This window comes from Ranitomeya imitator, chromosome 8 (assembly GCF_032444005.1).
Source record: "Ranitomeya imitator isolate aRanImi1 chromosome 8, aRanImi1.pri, whole genome shotgun sequence".
Classification (NCBI taxonomy): domain Eukaryota; kingdom Metazoa; phylum Chordata; class Amphibia; order Anura; family Dendrobatidae; genus Ranitomeya; species Ranitomeya imitator.
The window spans coordinates 46528243-46546610 of record NC_091289.1 but is presented as its reverse complement, the minus strand read 5'-3'; the positions used below and the strand labels follow the sequence as shown (position 1 = coordinate 46546610).

The 18368-nt window shown below is 41.4% G+C and overlaps 1 protein-coding gene across 1 annotated transcript in view; it reads left to right on the top strand.

Annotated features, from left to right (window-relative positions):
* Positions 1–18368, top strand: part of CYTH4 (cytohesin 4) — a 169593-nt gene that overhangs the window by 136766 nt on the left and 14459 nt on the right. The window contains exons 3-8 of the mRNA XM_069736848.1: positions 1913–1977; positions 2067–2133; positions 5092–5210; positions 7513–7593; positions 9078–9190; positions 11337–11485. Coding sequence (XP_069592949.1) covers positions 1913–1977; positions 2067–2133; positions 5092–5210; positions 7513–7593; positions 9078–9190; positions 11337–11485 — 594 coding nt within the window. The remainder of the gene's footprint in view (positions 1–1912; positions 1978–2066; positions 2134–5091; positions 5211–7512; positions 7594–9077; positions 9191–11336; positions 11486–18368) is intronic.

Below are 18368 nucleotides of genomic sequence, written 5' to 3'. Positions count from 1 at the left end.
AGGGTCTGAAGGAGAGGAAACTCTCCTTCAGGCCCTGCGATCCATATTTAAGTGTAAAATAAAGAATTAAAATAAAAAATATCGCTATACTCACCCTCGGACGCGCCCTGGTACTAACCGGGAACCTTCCTTCCTTCGAATCAGCGCTTGCAGGACCTTGCGGTGACGTCACGGCTTGTGATTGGTCGCGCGACCGCCCATGTGACCGCTCGCGCGACCAATCACAAGCCGCGACGTCACCGCAAGGTCCTGCAAGCGCTGATTCGAAGGAAGAAAGGCTGCCGGTTAGTACCAGGGTGCGTCAGAGGGTAAGTATAGCGATATTTTTTATTTTAATTCTTTATTTTACACTTAAATATGGATTCTGATACCGATTTCCGATATTGCAAACATATCGGAACTCGGTATCGGAATTCCGATACCAGATTCAGAAGATCGCCGACCTCATGGCCGACCCCACACAGGGGTCGGGTCGGGTTTCATGAAACCCGACTTTGCCAAAAGTCGGCGACTTCTGAAAATGGCCGACCCGTTTCGCTCAACCCTAGCCATAATCATCAACATTAACAGAAATAAACAACTGAAATAAATCACTCTGTTTGTAATGATTCTATATAATATATGAGTTTCACTTGTTGTATTGAAGAACTGAAATACACTTTTTGATGTTATTCTAATTTTGTGAGATGCACCTGTATGTCCCCCATCCTGGTTTACATGTCTCCCATCATAAGGCTCATCCTGGTATATAAATCTCTAATCCGGTGCCCATTCTAGCATACATGTCCCCCATCCTGGTACAGTGAGGAAAATAAGTATTTGATACACTGCTGATTTTGCAAGTTTTGCATTTCAGCTGAATGTGTGTCCTTGGAGGCACATCTTGGTGAAATAGACGCTGTCAGTGGGCCCCATCTCTTACTTACAGGGCATATTACTCTGATTGGTAGTAGCTAATTTGCAGTGGGACTTTTATAACTAAGGCACAACAGAGACACAAAGTAGCACACGCATGGCTGTACGTCAGATTTAATGGCTTGCGCCAGCAAAAATATTTAGAAAACCAGATATCCTCCTCCACATTGGGTCCAGTGATGTCTTTCTGGTACTGTACTGGTCTTTGTTTACACACGTCGCAGGTGGTGACATAGCAGCTAGAGCACATATGACCGCTGCAGCCAATCACTAGGCTCCGCAGCTTGTGCCATCTACCTTGGCATGACTGATGAGCTCAGTGATTGTCTGAAGTGATCATGTGCCCTCTAGCTTTCACTTCTCCACTGCAGTCTGTAAATAAAGGCCAGAGTAGTATTGGAGAAGCAGAACTGATTAACTCTGATTTTTCTGTAATCCCTTCAGGCATAAAAAACTGAAATAGAAAATCTGTCACAACTCTGTTATTAGTATATAAGAATAAATGCGTGCACAGACGTTAGAGAGGTGCCAGAGTAGGTTCCAATACCATGAATAATAGCAAAAAACTCGGCACTCAGACTAAACTTAATCAGATAAAGTTATTTAATGGTGTCCATGGTAAATAACAGAAGAAACGTTTCGGTCCTATAGCCTGACCTTCATCAGTCACAATATTTGATGGTGAACAGAAGTTAGTGGGCCCGAAAGATTATGGGTTTTCATTAAGGTCATAGATATAGGTGGACACAGCCAGTGTCTCAGGGGGATAAGTCCGGCAGTATTGCCTTCTGTGGTATAGAGCGTGCGTGTCCTGGTCAGTGGAGGACGCGGTATCCACCGCAAGTCCGTGCGACCACTGACCAGGACACTGACTTCCGGTGAGTCTTTATTTTTTCCCTTGTTGTTTACTATACACTTTACCACATCAAGAATTCATGTCAGCGATCATTTTGAAACCTTCTGCTTTGTCTTCCTTTTTCTTAATTATCGAGAGCAGAACTTGCAAAATGAGATAACAGAAATTGTGGCCGAAATTGATGATTTTGAGCGCCTGCAGCTAAGGTGAGCAGCATTTACCACTCATGTTGTGCATATACGCGTTGCGCTGATGATCAGAGATTAAAGCCAAAGTTTAATCTGTTTTCTCATAGTCGAAAAGAACAGAGGGACAATGAATTGCTCAGTGCAAGCAGGAAATTTAACATGGATCCGGAGAAGGTGAGCTTAAAAGTACAGAAAACATATTAATAATTCTATGGTATATGAATGGTACATACTATATAGTAACATGCTGGATAGGGGCAGTAGGGCGTAGTTACTGGGGGTGCAGAAGCCGCCGGTAGATTACAAGCAGGCGGAGGTCATTGTAATTTACAAGCAATGCGAAGCTGGTAGCACTAAGGAAGGATGTGGTGACCCACCATAAAAGTCTGGGCATGGTGATTATTGCATTTATGTATCTAGGTGTCAGACTCTTAAAATGAAAATTAGATTTGAATAAATGTTAAATCAGAAAAAGTAACAGAGATACAGTACAGACCAAAAGTTTGGACACACCTTCTCATTTAAACATTTTCCTGTATTTTCATGACTATGAAAACAAAAAAGTGTGAAACAACTGAAATTATGTCTTATATTCTAGGTTCTTCAAAGTAGCCACCTTTTGCTTTGATGACTGCTTTGCATACTCTTTGCATTCTCTTGATGAGCTTCAAGAGGTAGTCACCGGGAATGGTTTTCACTTCACAGGTGTGCCCTGTCAGGTTTAATAAGTAGGATTTCTTGCCTTATAAATGGGGTTGGGACCATCAGTTGTGTTGTGCAGAAGTCTGGTGAATACACAGCTGATAGTCCTACTGAATAGACTGTTAAAATTTGTATTATGGCAAGAAAAAAGCAGCTAAGTAAAGAAAAATGAGTGGCCAATGGCCATCATTACTTTAAGAAATGAAGGTCAGTCAGTCTGAAAAATTGGGCAAACTTTGAAAGTGTCCCCAAGTGCAGTGGCAAAAACCATCAAGCGCTACAAAGAAACTGGCTCACATGAGGACCGCCCCAGGAAAGGAAGACCAAGAGTCACCTCTGCTTCTGAGGATAAGTTTATCCGAGTCACCAGCCTCAGAAATCACAGGTTAACAGCAGCTCAGATTAGAGACCAGGTCAATGCCACACAGAGTTCTAGCAGCAGACACAGCTCTACAACAACTGTTAAGAGGAGACTTTGTGCAGCAGGCCTTCATGGTAAAATAGCTGCTAGGAAACCACTGCTAAGGACAGGCAACAAGCAGAAGAGACTTGTTTGGGTGAAAGAACACAAGGAATGGACATTAGACCAGTAGAAATCTGTGCTTTGGTCTGATGAGTCCAAATTTGAGATCTTTGGTTCCAACCACTGTGCCTTTGTGCGATGCAGAAAAGGTGAACAGATGGACTCTACATGCCTGGTTCCCACCGTGAAGCATGGAGGAGGAGGTGTGATGGTGTGGGAGTGCTTTGCTAGTGACATTGTTGGGGGATTTATTCAAAATTTAAGGCATACTGAACCAGCATGGCTACCACAGCATCTTGCAGCGGCATGCTATTCCATACCATTTGCATTTAGTTGGACCATCATTTATTTTTCAACAGGACAATGACCCCAAACATCTCCAGGCTGTGTAAGGGCTATTTGACCAAGAAGGAGAGTGATGGGGTGCTACGCCAGATGACCTGGCCTCCACAGTCACCAGACCTGAACCCAATTGAGATGGTTTGGGGTGAGCTGGACCGCAGAGTGAAGGCAAAAGGGCCAACAAGTGCTAAGCATCTCTGGGAACTCCTTCAAGATTGTTGGAAGACCATTCCCGGTGACTACCTCTTGAAGCTCATCAAGAGAATGCCAAGAGTGTGCAAAGCACTCATCAAAGCAAAAGGTGGCTACTTTGAAGAACCTGGAATATAAGACATAATTTCAGCTGTTTCACACTTTTTTGTTAAGTATGTAATTCCACATGTGTTAATTCATAGTTTTGATGTCTTCAGTGTGAATGTACAATTTTCATAGTCATGAAAATACAGAAAAATGTTTAAATGAGAAGGTGTGTCCAAACTTTTGGTCTGTACTGTAATTCATTGTTCATAATGCACTGCTCTCGTGCTTATTAAAGTATGAACAAAGTCTTGTACTCTATGTAACTTAAAGCTAGTTAGCAAAAATAATAAAGTAATCTTATATAAAGAGAGATATAGATAGATAGATGATAGAAGGATATTAGATACAGTATATGATCGATAGATAGATAGATAGATAGATAGATAGATAGATAGATAGATAGATAGATAGATAGATAATATAAAAAATTAAGAGACCACTGCTAAATGTTCAGTTTGTCTGATTTTTCTCTTTATAGGTATATTTTTGCCTAAATGTAAATTGTTCATTTATTCTATAAACTTCTGACAACATGTCTCCGAATTTCCAAGTAATACATTTTGCATTTTTTTTTCTAAAAAGGAGAAATGGTCAAAATGAAAAAAACCCCAGTGCTTTCAGACCTCAAATAATGCAAAGAAAACAAGTTCATAATCATTTAGAAACAACAACAATACTAATGTTTTAAAGGGAACCTGTCACCCCGAAAATCGCGGGTGAGGTAATCCCACCGGCATCAGGGGCTTATCTGCAGTATTCTGTGATGCTGTAGATAAGCCCCCGATGTTACCTGAAAAAGGAGAAAAAGACGTTATATTATACTCACCCAGGGGCGGTCCCGCTGCTGGTCAGGTCGGATGGGCGTCTCCGGTCCGCTGCGGCGCCTCCTATCTTCTTTCCATGACGTCCTCTTCTGATCTTCAGCCACGGCTCCGGCGCAGGCGTACTTTGCTCTGCCCTCTTGAGGGCAGAGGATAGCACTGCAGTGCGCAGGCGCCGGAAAGGTCAGAGGCCCGGCGCCTGCGCACTGCAGTACTTTGTCTGCCCTCAACAGAAGCCACACTAATTGGCACATCACAAAAAATCTGGATAACAACAGGATCAAGCGACCTGATGAAAAAAACATCTTTTTTTTTCTCATATGCAAAACTAGGATGTATGAATGATGCCTCAATCTGCAATTTCCACTTTACAAGTTACTAGTTGCCCTATAAAACGCATCTCTCATTAAATGTTTTGTTATATTTTTCATCTATGGCGGCCAGGGAATTCAGTTACTTATTACAAAGAAGTTTGTGGAAAAAGAGCCAGAGCAAATAGCAAGCTTCCTATATAATGGGGCAGGACTCAGCAAGGCTGCCATAGGGGAATACCTCGGACAAAGGTCAGTATATGATAAATCCTAAAAGCATGAACTCCGTACTTACCAGTCACCTTCCCCTGTGTCCGTCTCGTTATCTGTATAGCTTCCCTACACCGCAGAATCGGATAAATCATATTTTAATCAGCATTATATTGCAGTAACAAAACATTCCTTGGGAACATTTCCCTAATGACGACGCTGTTAATTATCTCTTAATTGCCATTCGATTTGAATTACAAGAGTAAAAACAACCAGAAGCGATAGCACACGTGACGATTAGCATACAGGCCACTAGTGATCGACGCTCCTGCTTTGATTCCCCAATTAACAACATACCTGTTCGTTACATGCATTTTCTTCAGGCTCCCCATGGAAGCCAATAGGTTAAAAAAAAAGTCCCCAAAAAATGGACAGTTCAGTAAACACACAGGTATGAGTTTTCCACCATTTTCGGATGAGCATATGAAGAATCGTCTGATTTTCATCCAGTAAACTGTGATGATTTTCATCCGTTTTGTCATCTGCTTTCCATGTGTCCGTTTTTATTATCACCGTGCAATTCCTGTGGCATCCATATTTATGCAACCAGTTTCCTATGTTAATAATGGCAAAGTATCTGTAAAGATCAGATGATCCATACGGGATCTGATTTTGTCGCGCACCCATAAAACATCCGATTAGTCCTATTCAATAACATTTGTCAATGTGCTGTCTGTGTGCTGATTGCAACTCGAACAGCACACGTCCGTATAAACAAGGACAGTATGAGGACATAGTAACATAGTTAGTAAGGCCGAAAAAAGACATTTGTCCATCCAGTTCAGCCTATTTTCCATCATAATAAATCCCCAGATCTACGTCCTTCTACAGAATCTAATAATTGTATGATACAATATTGTTCTGCTCCAGGAAGACATCCAGGCCTCTCTTGAACCCCTCGACTGAGTTCGCCATCACCATCTCTTCAGCCAGCCAAGGAATTCCAGATTCTCACTGCCCTAACAGTAAAGAATCCTCTTCTATGTTGGTGGAAAAACCTTCTCTCCTCCAGACGCAAAGAATGCCCCCTTGTGACCATCACATTCTTTGGTACAAACAGATCCTCGGAGAGATATTTGTATTGTCCCCTTATATACTTATACATGGTTATTAGATCACCCCTCAGTCGTTTTTTTTCTAGACTAAATCATCCTAATTTTGCTAATCTTCTGGGTATTGTAGTTCCCCCATCCCCTTTAATAATTTTGTTGCCCTCCTTTGTACTTGCTCTATTTCCATTATATCATTCCTGGGAATCGGTGCCCAAAACTGTACTCAGTACTCCATGTGTGGTCTAACCAGGAATTTGTACAGAGGCAGTATAATGTTCTCAGCATATGTATCCAGACCTCTTTTAATGCACCCCATGATCCTGTTTGCCTTGGCAGCCGCTGCCTGGCACTGGCTGCTCCAGGTAAGTTTATCATTAACTAGGATCCCCAATTCCTTCTCCATGTCAGATTTACCCAGGGGTTTCCAAAACTGTGCTGTTTGTGTGCACCATAGACAGTACACGGAGCGCACACACACCAATGTGTCTGTTCAAAGAGTCAATTTTCCACATGGACGGATCAATGATCACATGGAAAAAAAATTGTGGCACACGCTATTTTGTTTCAATTTACGCACACGACGAGTGCGTGTAAATGGCAGGCAGCACCTGCACGTGTCACAGAGCCAGTCGTATCGGGCTGTTCAGGCGACCATTTTTTACATAAACCAAATGTCTGCGAAAAAAAAATCAAAGTGTGCACTCTGCTCTTCCATTTGTGGGATTATACTCGCCTATTCAAGTCTATGGATGCGCCCCAAAAAATTGGATTCCATATTGATTAACCATATAGAATCCGATTTTTACAGACACATTGCAATTCTGTAACAGAGGAAACTATCCAGTCTTGTAAACTACTGTATATTCTCTGCTGGGGTATAAAAATGGAATAAGTACGGATGACAATACAGGTGAAGAAAAGGCTGTTTTTTCTGGATGAAAATTTGACACTTACGGTATTTTATACCCGTGGTCTCTGTCGTTATGAAAAGCAAAACCAATAGACTTCCAATAGATTGCATAATCGTACGTCACAAGATTACCCTGGTGCTAAAAGAAGCTGCTAAATGATAAATTCAGCTGTGTTGAATGTGTACTAGTAAAATATGAATGGGTCATCAACTTATTTTTTTTTTTCCATTGTGTCTTCCCCTTGCTGTTATTTTCCTCTCTTGGCCCAAATCCCATTTCCTTCCTTTTCCTTTTCTTTCCTCTTTTGTTCTTTCTCTCCAGGGAGTCGCTGAATATTCAAGTTCTGAAGGCTTTCGTGAAATGCCACAACTTCAACCAACTCAATCTAGTAGATGCTCTGAGGTAGGAACGTTATTGTATGGCATCAATAACCACGGGTTGGCTTCTTTCTACGTAGTGCATTGAATTAAAGGGGTAGAGCGATTCAAGTCAATTGCATGTTCCAGACAATAATATCCAGTAAGTTTTTATAACAGGTTCCTATGGTTACAGATGCGAAAGTATCTGAATTAGTTTGTTTTACTTCTTAACTTATGAAATGCGTTAAATGCATTGGCAAAACATGAAAGGTACAATGCCTAACAGAATCCAATAAGAAGATATTCATTGTGTCAATGATTTCATAAAGGTTTTGCTCTCTTTAGGAGCGCACTGCTGCTTTTGGGTTCCTGCTTGCTGAATGACAGTGCACTCCTAAATAATTGTAATCTCCTATCATTTTTGCGCCACTGGCCTGAACTATGTGCTCTCTGATGGTGCTTGAGGAGCACATGGACCCAGTGATCTGTCCAACTTCAGAGCTTACAAGCTCTATAGCAAAAAGTTTGGAAGTGTGTGTGAAACCAGCCACTTCTTTGTAGTTTTGTAGTTTGTAGTGGTGACCGGTAAGCTAGTCAATGAGTACTAAACTACAGAATTAAAAATCCTTTTGTTCTTAAAAACAAAAAGGATTTTTAATAAGAGAAAAATTGCAAAGTTGTTTGTTTTTACTACTGATGAGCACACGTAAGGTGTTATCCGAGCATGATCGTTTGCTAACCAAGTGTCTTCGGCGTGCTCGAATAATATGTTTGAGTCCCCGCGGCTGCATGTCTTGCGGCTGTTCGACAACCGCAACAAATGTAGGGATAGCTTAACAAACAGACAATCCCTGGATGTGTAGCGGCTGTCGAAGTTACTCCTTTGATAGAGAATTTCGATACGAGACATTTATGGCATATTCACAGAACATAAATCAGGCACATCCAGGTCTCCGCTTCTTTTGGGTGCTAAATAAGGAAGAAGGGGATTCTCAGTCTGCATGTCTCAAATGGGAATATTCTTTATAAAGTATATAAACTTTTTCAATTATCCTCCAAGCATTGTAAAATTCTGTATTTTAGTAATAAACTTCCTTACTTTCCTTCCTTCTCCAGCAAACACTATGCTGCAGTGCCGTTTCGATGCTCGGTCTCTTTAGAAACTGATTTCAAGTGCTGCTCAGCAATATCATACACTATATTTATTCAGTCAGAGTATGGGAAGTTTCCCTTTTTGAGTACAGGTGTAGGGAGCAGAGAGGGGCAGATGTATCATTGATGCCACCTGTGCAGCTGCACAGGGGCCCAAGCAGTAAGGGGGCCCATTTTTGCCTCTGCTCACCATTGAGTGAAGTATATTACAAAAATTAATAACTTTCATTTGTTTGGAGGACAACGAAAAAATAAGGGTTTAGGAACTTTGTAAGTGGTGCAATCTGCCAACGTAACCCTCTGTCCCGAGAGTGTTGTGCACCACTACCGCAACCAAAAATAACAACTAAATCTTCATGATCTGTGTTCTTCCAGACATTTTCTTGGTACTTTTCGATTACCAGGAGAAGCACAAAAGATTGACCGAATAATGGAGTCCTTCTCAGCTCATTACTGCCAGTGTAACCCAATCACCTTCAAATCCACAGGTAACCATGGCCAGTGTAACTGATTATTGTAATTGTCATCAATAATTACTAATTTCACACCGCTGCCTTGTTCTAGGAAATGCTGAATTTTTTTAATATAGCCATTGACACCCTGATACATTATGACCACAACTGATCAAAGCTTTTCCCAAAAAATTACTGCTTTGAAAAGTCCAAAATTTAGGAGCCAAAATATTGAGACTTTTGCCATTTTCATTCGAATTTCTCTCAGCTCTGACAAAATAGAAGGAGCTGGGGTAGGTCACCTCTGGTCATACCGAATAAGCTGCAGAGGGAACCTGGCTTCCTGGATCGCGCCGGCTGATCAGCTGATCGGCGCCACAGCTGCATGTGTGACAGCTGTGTCACAGTCACAGCACATGCATGGAGAGCCTGTTTGTTGGGCTCTCCATGCATGTGTTGTGACTGTAATACAGCCGCGACACATGCAGCTGTGGCGCCGATCAACTGATCGGCCAGCGCGATCCAGGTATCCTCTGCAGCTTATTCGGTAAGAGCTATAGCTTGCCGAATAAGAGGGAACCGGAACAAATTCACTCAACCGTACTCCCTACACCAGAAATCTCACTTCAGTCTGTGACCGGAGTGATATTTCTGTCATGGTGCATGGAGGCGCTCTCCGCTCAACAGATGCTCCAGATTCATGAACAGGCATGCACCTCTTTATGAATCAGACGCATCTCACTCCATAACGCCCCAGAATCAACGGCGTTCTTGATGAAACGGCCTAAAAATGTTTAAGATTTTTTTTTTGGCAACGAGGAGTTTAAGTGATCAATGTCAAGTATGGGTTACCAACACAAGCAACTCATGGTAAACATAGTTACCATGATTTGTGTTGGCAACTTGTTTCACCCCAACACCCATCTATTTTTGAGAAGGATGCTCTTCTGGCCTGGGTTGCTACGAATTTTCTGGGATTACTTCCGAAAAATCTGAACAATTAGCAGATATGGGTATACAGTTGCATACATTTAGAATGTGTGTCCCAGTTTATAAATCAAGACTGTGTGAGCAGAGACCTATTTGTGAAAAAGGTAAAACTCTTTAAAAGGGAACTTAATCTGCTGCCCTAACCATGGACAACCTGGAGTAGCAACAGGCTCCCTCATTACAGTGAAAAACCTGTTGATCAAGCTGTGTCGCCCAACGGAGACTTTTTCTTGTACCCGTCTCTTATTACCGTATATTTTTTCTGATTGTTGCTGCATTTTAGAGTTAAACATAGCTCGCAGTAATAAGGTAGCCTGTTGGGATTTCTTGCCGCCTGTGGTCACGGCAACGTGAATCTGCTAACAGGTTCATGTTAACTACAAAATTCCAGGTCCATGTATTTGGGGTGCTTGCTTATCTCATAATGCATATTACTTGAATCTTTATCATCAATATCGGAGTCAGTCTCACAGTCGGACTCGCTCTGGTTTTATAACGTTACGTGCGCTTCTAGCTAATTACAGAATCTCAAATACTGATTCATCGTGGAAACTTTAAACTGGAGCTGGAAATGGGATATTTGCTCTACCACCCACTGATATTCCCTTTCATTTAACCACCAGTTTCCGTGCTTGCAGAGAAGCCCACTGAGTATAAGCCATCAATACTTCATCCAGCGCTGCCGATGGGTTTTCTACTTCTGTTTTACCATATTTTTATATAGTGATGTAATGGAATATTTTATTCTACAGTTTATGATTTCAGATGTCAGTTCTCTGTGTCTTGTCCTGATGGACATTTGGTGGTCTTGACGGTTTTGTTTTTATATATATATATATATATATATATATTTGCATACACAGCATATACTGTATATACCACTATATCATAGGACTTCTTGAGTTTGTGGTCTGCTGGGTTGATGTTCTCAACATCCTGTTTGAGTGAGATGAAATGGTCTCTGTGGAAACAGTAATAAAAATGCAAAATGTTTCATGTCTTTTGGTCCCCTTAGACCTTAAATACTGTAACATGCAAAATGTGTTGTCTGTGATCACAAAATCGCTGCAATGATATTTATTGTAGCAGCGAAGCTTTAGACTTTTTATGCACCAGTCTATTTAGTACAATTTCCAATATTAAAATGTCCTCTTAATTTCTTCCATCTTTTTTTATATTTTCATTCATTCAGACAGCTGCTATATCGTCTCCTTCTCACTGATCATCTTAAACACATCTTTACACAACCCAAGTGTAAAGGAGAAGCCTGATCTGCAGCATTTCATTTCCTTACATCGGGGTGTACATCCAGGTGGAGATCTGCCTTCAGAGCTGCTGACCGTGAGTAATCCTAAATATCATGCTGAATATTGATATGCAAATTGTCTCTTCTGAGAAAAAGAGGACTTAAACTCTATAGCGCCACCTGTTGGAAGTAGCGAACCTACAAGTCACAATCAACCCTTTAACGAGTCGAGGAATATGACATAGGATAAAAGCCAAATCAGTAACTCGATCCCAGAAAGGTTTTAAGAAACTCTACAGAAAATGATTGACTGCAGTTTGCCATCAGTTTCATTAGGCCGGGGTCACACTTGTGAGTGTGATGCAAGAAACTCATATGAGTCTCTCGCATCAATACCCGGCACAGCCGCCGGCACTCAGGACCGCAGTGTGCGGCTGCATAGAAATACATCTCTCCCAAGTTTCCCGTACATGGGAATCGATTTCAGCGCTCTAAGCCAAAGAATTGACCACTGAAATTTACCAGGACGGATCTTTCTCTCTCCCAACGTTATCTCTCAATTTTCAATTTACCGTACTCTTTTACATCCTGAGAGCCGAGGTAATAATACACCTTCTATGGTTCCTCTGTTAAATAAAGCGGTAGAACCTCCACCCACTGTTCAGGAGGAGAATTTCTCCTGTTCTGCAACCCTTTCAAAAACCGTCAGGAACATGTCAGCGTCATCACCTGGGATCATCTTTTGTAAAGCTCTCCTTACCGTCTTCCTCACATGTGAGCCTTCACCTGGATTTGGGTGTGAGGCGTTTACCCTGCCACAGATCGCCTCAGCTAAAAGTTCCATCTGCTGCTGTTGCTGCTGCTGTCATAGCTGTTGCTGCTGGAGATTAGCCTGCATCAGTAGCTTTATCAACTCCTCCATGCTGTTGGCTTTCGCTCCTGAAGTCTCTTTCACCCAGGACATGCTGTATCTCTGCGGCAGTCACACTGCCCCTTGGTACTCGTGCACGGATTCTCCACCAATTGTAGGGTTTCTGCTTGCTTAGTTGCCGTTGAGGTAGGCGGTTTCCTTAAAATGTCCAGGCTGGTTTATTAAGACTGTGCAAAACGCTCAGGAAACCAAACAAAAAAACCAGCCGCACAAAGTAGTTCTTTACAGGATTGTAGGTTCGCCCGCTCAGGTTAGTGTTCAGTTCTTAAGGCCTGAGCATCAACCAACACACAGGAGATACACACATCTCCAGACCCAGACACTTATTGAGAAAACTGGTCTCCATTTTATGTGCGATACCACGCCCCAGGGGTGGGATATGTGAGCATTCAGTCCCAAACATCTCTTTGACTGCTTGTAAAACCTGGCCCTGATATGCCCTATTAACTCTCTCAGCACTGTACATGCTGGAGTTTGCTTTACTGGGCTTACATCACAGAAGCTACCAACTTCGATGATCTCCCCTCAAGGACTTATCGGGCGGCCATCTTAAACACCATATGAGTAAACTTTAGTTAAGTTCAAGTGGGCATCATCAGAAAGTTTTCACTTGGGCTAGGTTTACAGTTATATTCTATCATCCGATAGAGAATCTGTCTGATTATTCAAATCACAGTCTGATCAGAGTTTGATCAGAGTGTAATCATAATGTGAACTGATTCTGTTTGATGAGGAGAAGATGGAAAGAAAATGTCTCCATCTACTCCATTCTTTCTGTCTGCAAAAATTGTACTGTGGATTGTACTCAGAATGTCAATCAAGTGCAGTCCAATGTTTTAATTGGAATCTTTGATTTGCATTGACAAGTGCGATCCGAATAATGGACTAAGGCAAATAACTTTGGTCAAGTGTGACCCGTTGTTTTTGTTGGATCGCATTCAGACTAAAAATACGGCAACCTGCACAAGCTCTTGAGGAGTGCACTTCTATCTGTATGAGTTGCTATCTAATAACACCAACTTGGACTTAAAGGGGTTGTCCACTACTAGGGCAACCCCTTCTTGATCTAAATGTTTGGCCTAATAAAATAAAAAAGCTTACACTCTCCTCCCGTGCCAGCACCATTCCAGCGGTGTCAGCCCTCGCCGTCCAGGGGCTCTCTGTTATGATCTGGTGGCCTTGGAGCAGCATGAGACGTACTCTGGAGAAGGTGGTCCCTGTACTGACCGCAAACCCTGAACCTAGCAGCGCAACTAGAAGTAGCCGTGGGGGGTACCTAACACTCCCTAGACCCCTTGGCACAGCCTAAGATCTAACTACTCCTAAAGACAGAAACAGGAAACCTATCTTGCCTCAGAGAAAATCCCCAAAGGATAGATAGCCCCCCACAAATATTGACTGTGAGAGGAGAGGGAAATAACATACACAGATATGAAATCAGATTTTAGCATAGGAGGCCATACTAGCTAAAAAGAAAGAATAGAACAGAGTACTATGCGGTCAGTATAAAAACACTAGAAAATATCCACCGCAGAAAATACGGATCACCACATCTGACTAAAGACATGGGGGAACAAAGTTGTACCAAGCCAATCAAAGAATAAAAGAAAAAGTAAATATCTATAAAACAATGAATATATGTAATATTAATATCAATAAATTCATATATATATATATTAATATACTAAGATATGGCCCATACACTAGAGCAAAGAGTGGCAGACCACTCGGGATAGTAAGTAAAAACACTACCAAAAGAAACCCAGACAATGCAGAACCAAATGGAAAAATATAGAAGACACATATATGAAAAATAAGCCTTTATTATAATAATTATGGCAATGGCACTAACAATGTGCCTGTATATGGAGTAAAGAAATATATATAATTGTACATAAATAAACGGACGGAACTAACAGTAAAAAATACTAAGAGATGGTATATGTAAAGGATATATATATATATATACAGTGGGGCAAAAAAGTATTTAGTCAGTCAGCAATAGTGCAAGTTCCACCACTTAAAAAGATGAGAGGCGTCTGTAATTTACATCATAGGTAGACCTCAACTATGGGAGACAAACTGAGAAAAAAAAATCCAGAAAATCCCATTGTCTGTTTTTTTATCATTTTTTTTGCATATTATGGTGGAAAATAAGTATTTGGTCAGAAACAAACAATCAAGATTTCTGGCTCTCACAGACCTGTAACTTCTTCTTTAAGAGTCTCCTCTTTCCTCCACTCATTACCTGTAGTAATGGCACCTGTTTAAACTTGTTATCAGTATAAAAAGACACCTGTGCACACCCTCAAACAGTCTCACTCCAAACTCCACTATGGTGAAGACCAAAGAGCTGTCAAAGGACACCAGAAACAAAATTGTAGCCCTGCACCAGGCTGGGAAGACTGAATCTGCAATAGCCAACCAGCTTGGAGTGAAGAAATCAACAGTGGGAGCAATAATTAGAAAATGGAAGACATACAAGACCACTGATAATCTCCCTCGATCTGGGGCTCCACGCAAAATCCCACCCCGTGGGGTCAGAATGATCACAAGAAGGGTGAGCAAAAATCCCAGAACCACGCGGGGGGACCTAGTGAATGAACTGCAGAGAGCTGGGACCAATGTAACAAGGCCTACCATAAGTAACACACTACGCCACCATGGACTCAGATCTTGCAGTGCCAGACGTGTCCCACTGCTTAAGCCAGTACATGTCCGGGCCCGTCTGAAGTTTGCTAGAGAGCATTTGGATGATCCAGAGGAGTTTTGGGAGAATGTCCTATGGTCTGATGAAACCAAACTGGAACTGTTTGGTAGAAACACAACTTGTCATGTTTGGAGGAAAAAGAGTACTGAGTTGCATCCATCAAACACCATACCTACTGTAAAGCATGGTGGTGGAAACATCATGCTTTGGGGCTGTTTCTCTGCAAAGGGGCCAGGACGACTGATCCGGGTACATGAAAGAATGAATGGGGCCATGTATCGTGAGATTTTGAGTGCAAACCTCCTTCCATCAGCAAGGGCATTGAAGATGAAACGTGGCTGGGTCTTTCAACATGACAATGATCCAAAGCACACCACCAGGGCAACGAAGGAGTGGCTTCGTAAGAAGCATTTCAAGGTCCTGGAGTGGCCTAGCCAGTCTCCAGATCTCAACCCTATAGAAAACCTTTGGAGGGAGTTGAAAGTCCGTGTTGCCAAGCGAAAAGCCAAAAACATCACTGCTCTAGAGGAGATCTGCATGGAGGAATGGGCCAAGATACCAACAACAGTGTGTGGCAACCTTGTGAAGACTTACAGAAAACGTTTGACCTCTGTCATTGCCAACAAAGGATATATTACAAAGTATTGAGATGAAATTTTGTTTCTGACCAAATACTTATTTTCCACCATAATATGCAAATAAAATGTTAAAAAAACAGACAATGTGATTTTCTGGATTTTTTTTTCTCAGTTAGTCTCCCATAGTTGAGGTCTACCTATGATGTAAATTACAGACGCCTCTCATCTTTTTAAGTGGTGGAACTTGCACTATTGTTGACTGACTAAATACTTTTTTGCCCCACTGTATACTGAAAAAGTCTAAGAACCCAATGTAACTAGAAACAGACACACCCTAAATCTAGTCCATATATCCCTATGTACACAGCCATAAAAGATCGGTGCGTATAAAAAGAAAATAACCGAGTAAAAATAAAACACAAAAGTGTGAAGCAAATATATGTGTAAAGAAAATATGTGTAAAAAATATATATACAGAGTAAAAAATGTATAACAACAATATGTGCAAAGAAAGTATAGTGACCTATAAATATGTGTTCACTAATAAAACATCATGATGTTTATATAGAAGGAAAATATAAATGTGTGTACAAGTGAATGAAATATATAATACACAAGCTAATTTAGCTAATTACGCACAGGAGCCCTATATGGCTATGTGTACATAGTACTACTAGGGAATATATGTCAATATAAATCAGTATATGGCTGATTTATATACAGGTGTGCTGCAGGGCAAAATATAGGGTAAAATATAGCTGATTTATATATAGGTGTACTGCAGGGCAAAATATACCCACCGGCCAGGGCATATATACTAAAGTGTCTGATATATTGCAGGGCCCGGACTTATATATAGGTGTGTTGCAGGGCAAAATATACCCACCGGCCAGGGCGTATATACTAAAGTGCCTGATGGATTGTAGGGGCAGGACGCAGTATCAGCGTCTCCGTAAAACCAGCGCACAAAGGGTCAGACTTTAAAGTTAAAGAGATATACCTGATTCAGTCCGTTCCTCCAATACAGGACACCCCGACGCGCGTTTCGGACGCTAGTCCTTCCCCCTGACGAAGGACTAGCGTCCGAAACGCGCGTCGGGGTGTCCTGTATTGGAGGAACGGACTGAATCAGGTATATCTCTTTAACTTTAAAGTCTGACCCTATGTGCGCTGGTTTTACGGAGACGCTGATACTGCGTCCTGCCCCTACAATCCATCAGGCACTTTAGTATATACGCCCTGGCCGGTGGGTATATTTTGCCCTGCAATACACCTATATATAAGTCCGGGCCCTGCAATATATCAGACACTTTAGTATATATGCCCTGGCCGGTGGGTATATTTTGCCCTGCAGTACACCTATATATAAATCAGCTATATTTTACCCTATATTTTGCCCTGCAGCACACCTGTATATAAATCAGCCATATACTGATTTATATTGACATATATTCCCTAGTAGTACTATGTACACATAGCCATATAGGGCTCCTGTGCGTAATTAGCTAAATTAGCTTGTGTATTATATATTTCATTCACTTGTACACACATTTATATTTTCCTTCTATATAAACATCATGATGTTTTATTAGTGAACACATATTTATAGGTCACTATACTTTCTTTGCACATATTGTTGTTATACATTTTTTACTCTGTATATATATTTTTTACACATATTTTCTTTACACATATATTTGCTTCACACTTTTGTGTTTTATTTTTACTCGCTTATTTTCTTTTTATACGCACCGATCTTTTATGGCTGTGTACATAGGGATATATGGACTAGATTTAGGGTGTGTCTGTTTCTAGTTACATTGGGTTCTTAGACTTTTTCAGTATATATATATATATATATCCTTTACATATACCATCTCTTAGTATTTTTTACTGTTAGTTCCATCCGTTTATTTATGTACAATTATATATATTTCTTTACTCCATATACAGGCACATTGTTAGTGCCATTGCCATAATTATTATAATAAAGGCTTATTTTTCATATATGTGTCTTCTATATTTTCCCATTTGGTTCTGCATTGTCTGGGTTTCTTTTGGTAGTGTTTTTACTTAAAGACATGGGGGTATATCTGCATCTCCAGAGAAATAGCTAGGCTGCAAAAAATCCTTCACAGACCAAGCTGGACAAGACAAAAACATGAAAATGCACAGAACTATAAGGTCCACTGCAGGTGGACAGCAAAAACAAAGCCAGGACTTATCTTTGTCGAAAAACACAGCAAACTGGAGAGACCAGCAGGGAAGTGAATCCTTCAAGAACAATGGACAACTGGCACTGACTAAAGGATCCAGCAAAGCTATATACCCCAGTCAGTTTTGCAATTAGTAGATACACCTGTCCACTCCTGCAGTCCAGGCACAACTGCATTACCCTCTACAACCACCGGAGGGAGCCCAAAAGCTGAATTCACAACAGCTCTCATGCGGTTGTTATGACACATGAGCCCGGCACCCAAGCAGTCCTGTCGTCACTGTCCCTGCCTTCTGTTGAGTCAAACATGAAGAGAAAGTGAGTCTTGCGGATGATTGGCAACAGTGCCAGCATGGGAGGTGAGTAGTGTTGAGCGATACCGTCCGATACATGAAAGTATCGGTATCGGATAGTATCGGCCGATACCCGAAAAATATCGGATATCGCCGATACCGATATCCGATACCAATACAAGTCAATGGGACACCAAGTATCGGAAGGTATCCTGATGGTTCCCAGGGTCTGAAGGAGAGGAAACTCTCCT